General features: G+C 42.0%; 1 protein-coding gene across 1 annotated transcript; it reads left to right on the forward strand.

The window, feature by feature from the left end:
- The first annotated feature begins 225 nt into the window (after nt 1-225).
- Nucleotides 226-5,917, forward strand: pdk1 (pyruvate dehydrogenase kinase, isozyme 1). The gene is made up of 11 exons (XM_076747354.1): nt 226-761; nt 1,179-1,320; nt 1,409-1,480; nt 1,567-1,751; nt 2,551-2,646; nt 2,768-2,845; nt 2,944-3,020; nt 3,119-3,217; nt 3,324-3,434; nt 3,657-3,770; nt 3,864-5,917. Exons 1-11 carry the CDS (start codon nt 653-655, stop codon nt 4,002-4,004), a joined length of 1,224 nt encoding a protein of 407 aa, XP_076603469.1. The 5' UTR covers nt 226-652; the 3' UTR covers nt 4,005-5,917.
- Nucleotides 5,918-6,006: the final 89 nt, after the last annotated feature.

Genomic DNA, 6,006 nt, shown 5'->3' on the forward strand with positions numbered 1-6,006 from the left:
AAATGTTGTATTCTTAATGGGCACATTTTCAAATGTAATTTCTAAAAAACATTTTTACTAAAATCAAATGCAAGCAAAACATTCAAGTTACGCAATACTGTCAAAATATTTAAAACTCAATCAGTTCTTTTCTGTTTCTTTATTTCTTTTTTATTCCCTTCCTTTTTTATCCACATATTAGCTTAATCGAATTTGATCAATAAAGTTTTTTTTGTTTTTTTTTTTAAACAAAGTCGAAAGGTACTGACGTGTCTTCTCTTGACATGGCTGTGACTCTTTGGATTAGCTAGCTTGTCACGGAGCTGGGAAACCGCGCTGCCTGCTTGCTGTGTTGACATTTCTGCCACTAAGGGTACAGCCATGAGCAACTGAATTAAAGGACGATTCAGAAACATTTTGCAATTATTGTGACTATGAATACGCACGTTTCACCATATCACTCAGTAACAGAGAGTTAATTTTACGACTGTGTTTGGGAGCTGCTGAAGTTAGCATGGAAGCTAATGTCAACATAGATTAGCTAACGTGAACGCTAACTGCCTGGCTGTGCTGCGGATGCCACCTGTGATCAAACTTAATAGGTACCGTTTCTGTCTGCAACACCTACTGAAAGACATCGTCCACTAAGCCAGCCGGTCCCCAACCTGTCAGGATGAGGATTTTAAGGTTTCTGAGGAGCAGCGTGTCCATAGGAAAGGACATTGACTACTATTCCAAATTTTCACCCTCCCCTCTTTCAATGAAGCAGTTTCTGGATTTTGGTAAGAGGCTGTACACACATCACGAACACTTGCGTCTCCATGCTTACATTTTATTTTTTATTAACATTTTAACGCAGTGGATCTCAACTGTTCTGCTTGTGATCACTTAATGCAAAGTGCTTATTAGCTCTCTTTGTAAGCTGACTGTATATCATGATTCTGTAAAGTTATTGGAAAAATTATTCAGAAGCTGTTCATAGACTGAATAACCACACAGGAATGTCTGTTTTTGGATAATCCAGCAAATAAAATACCTGACAAATTAATTTTACTTTAATTTTATTAATGCGGTTGTTCATGGTGTACAGTGTCACTTCAGCCAACCGGGAGGGCGTTTCTGTAACAACAGAAATAATAATAATAATAATAATAATACAAGAGATCTGTGATGTTTCTGTGTGTATGTCCACCCATCAGGCTCAGAAAATGCATGTGAGAAAACATCCTTCGCCTTCCTTAGGCAGGAATTACCTGTTCGTTTGGCAAACATCATGAAAGAGATCAACTTGCTGCCTGACAACTTGCTGAGGACTCCATCTGTCCGTCTGGTCCAGGGCTGGTATGCAGGCTTTCTTCCGTCTTTTATTGATTGTCTCTCAAATGACACTGACGCCTGCGAATAGACTGATGATTTTGTTCCCGTGCAGGTACATGCAAAGTCTTCAGGAGATTCTTGAGTTCAAAGACAAAAATGCCAACGATGAGAAAGTCACATATGAGTAAGTGAATGAAAAACAGACACTGTGCAGCTAAGCTTGTGGTTTTATTTCTTGCGCCTTGCCGTAATCGCTGTGTCTTCATTCAGTTTCACGGACGCCGTCATAAAGGTCAGAAATCGGCACAATGATGTCATTCCTACCATGGCTCAGGGAGTGGTGGAGTACAAGGAGACCTACGGCACAGACCCAGTCGTCAGCCAGAATGTTCAGTATTTTCTCGATCGTTTCTACATGAGCAGGATTTCCATCAGGATGTTGCTCAACCAGCACAGTGAGTAGATTCTCTTCTGCTTTAAGGGTGACTGGAACTAATTTGTCTGCTGGTTTTCTTGCTGTTCAACACAGCGAGGACAAAGGAACAACATGAGGACACAATGATAAAACTAAACAGGAAGAAGGCACAGAAACAAGATGCACAGGGTCATGATTAGATTATGAGAGAGAACAGACCAAAGGGCGACATCACACACAGAACTCTGTGGTATGAAAAGTCAACAGTATGTTTTTTGGAGTACAAATGATCTGAGCTTTGGTTTTTACAAAATATCATTCATAGATATTATATAAAATGACAGCTGCTTTGTCTCTGTCAGCTTTACTCCCTGAATTTGATTTCCTTTTCTTTATGTTGAATGTCAGAGATGTAATAAGACTGGGAGAGGATTGACTTACTGGTAATACAACCCAGAATCTAACGTTGGGACGCTGTGTACAACATAAATAAAACAGAATGTGATCATTCGCTGATCCTTTTTGACGTAAACTGAACTGACAACAGCACAAAGACAATATATTTAATGTTTGACCTCATCAACTTCATTGATTTTTGTAAATATCTGCTCATTCTGAATATAGGGAAGTAAAAAATGCCAGAAATAACCTGATTCCAGGTTCTCAGCTTTGAGGATTTGCTGCTTCTTCATCTGATGTGATAGTAAATTGAATATCTTTTGGTTTTGGACTGTTAATCAGAAAAAGGAAGACATTTGAAGGCGTCACCGTGGGCTTTGGGAAATTGTGACGGTCATTTTTCACCGTTTTCAAAACACCCCTGTGTGCTGTCATTGCAGCCCTCCTCTTCGGTGGGAAGGTGAAGGTGAACCCAGCGCATCCCAAACAGATCGGCAGTATTGATCCACACTGTCGTGTCAGCGACGTGATCAGAGGTGAGAACGTCACAAACATTGTTATGAGGAACGCGCTGTGATGGCGTCATCAAACATGTCGTCGGTCAGGTGTTCAGGTATTTCTCGTGCTGCTTCCTGAAAACAAACCCCTTCCTTGTAGATGCCTACGAAAACGCAAGAAACCTCTGTGACCGGTACTACATGAACTCCCCTGAGCTGGTCCTGGAGGAGTTCAACGGTAAGAAAACACATTTGTTTTTCGCTCATCTTGAAGTGCTCGATTGAACCATATGTGATCAAATGTAGACTAATCTTTGCTCATGTTTGTCCTGACAGTCAAAGAGGAGGGAAAACCCATCACAGTGGTGTATGTCCCGTCTCATTTGTATCATATGGTGTTTGAACTTTTTAAGGTAGGCCTTGCTTTTTGAACTCATAACTACACAGCTGGTTCACTGAAACAGTTCGACATTGTCACATGTTGTCTTTCTCTCCTGTTAAACAAATGCAGAACGCCATGCGAGCCACCATGGAGTTATACGGCGATGCTCTGGAGTATCCCTCCATCCACGCACAGGTCGCTCTGGGAACCGAAGATCTGACCGTCAAGGTAAAGCTGCATCTCAGTCTGCGGTCACGACTGGTGCGCCGTCCTCTGCCAGTGAAAACCAACAGCCCCTCTGTGGTTTGTGTTGCGGCCTTATGTTCTTCTCCAGGTGAGCGATCGTGGAGGAGGCGTGCCGCTGCGTAAGATTGACCGGTTGTTCACCTACACCTACTCCACAGCTCCTCGGCCCAGCATCGACGGGTCCCACGCCGCTCCTCTGGTCAGTGTTCCTGATGTGTGATCAACAGTGTGCGACTCAGTCTGAGCCCCGTCAGCTCTCGACTCGACTCGTACAAACAGTCACTTCCTCTGACATTGTTTTGCCACATGTTCGTATGTGTTCAAAGCTAAAAATCAGTACTTATTATCAGTTTGTTGCAGACTAACTCTCGTGTCTTGGTTGTGTTGAGGATGGAGAGATGAGCTCTTTGTTTCTGTCCAGGCTGGTTACGGGTACGGTCTGCCCATCTCTCGGCTGTATGCCCGCTACTTTCAAGGGGATCTGAAGCTGTACTCTCTGGAGGGTCACGGAACTGACGCCATCATCTACATTCGGGTAATTGAGATGTGTGTGTGTCTCACAAGGAAAGGGAGAAAGCATGGATTATTTACATCCTGCTTTGACTTTATCCTCCCTCTCTTTTGCCAGGCGCTCTCCACAGAGTCCATCGAGAGGCTCCCTGTGTACAACAAGTCAGCCTGGAAACACTACAAGACCATCCACGAGGCGGACGACTGGTGTGTGCCCAGTAAAGAGCCCAAGGACATGACAACATTTCGCAGTTTCTAGATCTGAATGGCGACGGCCCTGTGACAACGTGTGCAAGAGATGAGGTGTGTGTGTGTGTGTGTGTGTGTGTAACAGTGACAAATGAGTTCAGAAAAAAAGAGCAATAGAGCAAAGTTTTAGTGTTGTATATTTCATATAGAACAATAGACTGAGGAGAGCACCAGCCCTCATTTTAAAGAAACTACATGTTTCTACTTTCTCCTGCTGGTGTACTGTTGCAACCAGGACCTGATGCACCAGCTACTTGTAAGTTCTCTCTTAAGTTTAAAGTCCACCTTAAATGGTACGCTGAAGCTTGTTAGTCTGATACTAAAGGTGTGTCAGTGTTTGGTTGCACCACAGAGATGTGAGGTTCATCTTAACTCCTCTGGCATGAAGTCCAAACTAGCCAAAACATTTGATGTAGTTTTCACTTCCTGTAGCCAGTCAGCTTCGTTCTTAATGCACTTTATGCAGTGTTTATTACTGCGTTGTCTCTTGTACCCAGACGTCTTTGAACACTACACAATAACGAAGAAATAGCTAACGTTAATCACCAAACGAGGACAAATAGGTACATAAATGAGCACAAAGCGTTATGATCAGATGTTAACTATGCAACCTTAACCTTAAGTGATGAAACCATTAACTAGAAACAGGGTAAGAAAACTGCACGATTAGACAGATGAAACTGTAACATTATAACATACTGATACTGATACACTGGCCAAGTCTTACAGATGAGTAGTTTTTAATTATGAAGTTATCGAACATGATATATTTGCTTGCCAACACAGTGACGTTAGTGTCTAATGTCAGATTTAGTCAATGCTATGCTATGTGATGCCATGTTGTTACTTACATCTACATTGGAACTATTTCCACTGGTGCAACCCGTCAAAGGTCAGCCATGCGTGAACTCCGTCCTGTTAGAAATAACGTTCAAACGAGGCTTTGAACTTACAGGTAGCTGGTGCCGCCCAGAGGAGTAGAAAACCACACAGCTGCTGAAAGTAAAGAGCAACCAGATTTTAGGCAGATACTATATACTCATAGCAACATTGGCTTTTTTTTTTTTTCTTCTATTTTACATAATCACCTAAGTTGGTCAGTAAGGGGACGCCCTGGTAGCTCACCTGGTGGAGCCTGGGCTCTTGGCTGCATGTCATCATCTCTCTGTGTCACTCAAAAAAGCAGAAATGCCAAAAAAAAAATTAAAAATCTTTAAGGTTATTGAATATGGTCGTTGTAGGACTGTGATGCTGTCCCTGGCTGACCTCTCTGTCAGTGCTCACTTAACGTAACAGCATCAGTGTTTCTAGATTACCTCAAACATTTTGGCATTTCTGTGCTGTGGTTTGTTACCAGCCAGCATGGAGGCAACGATAACGAGGCGTCTGTGATGAGCTTTTTAAATGTGTTTTGGTTTTTTTGATGCTTGTAGAACAACAAATAAGATTCCTTTAAGGTCTTAACTCTGTAGAGACAACTCGTCTTTACCTTTCTCTGAATCGCTGCTTTTATTTGGCTGAAAGTCGAACTGTTACGTCTGCTCTGCTCATCTCTCCTGCTCGTGTGAAGTTTGATGCTTTGTAAGAAAAGGAAAACTGGTTACAGTTAGTTGCTGCTTGTTTTTAAATCTGTTGAAAGTTTCATTGGTTCAAATGGTTTCAATTAGGGCATTTCGTCCAGCGACGTGATCAAACGAGTATTGATGCATTTGCAACATATTTCATTTTTCTCTTTCTAAACTCAGTAAATGTGCAAATAAGGTGCTGCGAATTTGAAACAAGATCAACTGTATTTTTGTGTCACAGTGTCAGAGCAAAGTACAGTATTTGGGTTACTGTTAAATAAGCTGTCACTCATATTTCCCGTGTTACAGTTGTGCTGTTATGGATCATGTTCAGTGAAGAAGAAACATTTCAAACAGACTCTGATTTGTGTCTGAAGTGTCTCTGTAATTAGAGGTGGATGGATGACGGAAACATGCAAATTAACCAAAGCAACGAGGAAGCAAACA

Source organism: Chaetodon auriga, chromosome 13, assembly GCF_051107435.1.
Source record: "Chaetodon auriga isolate fChaAug3 chromosome 13, fChaAug3.hap1, whole genome shotgun sequence".
Taxonomy (NCBI): Eukaryota; Metazoa; Chordata; class Actinopteri; order Chaetodontiformes; family Chaetodontidae; genus Chaetodon; species Chaetodon auriga.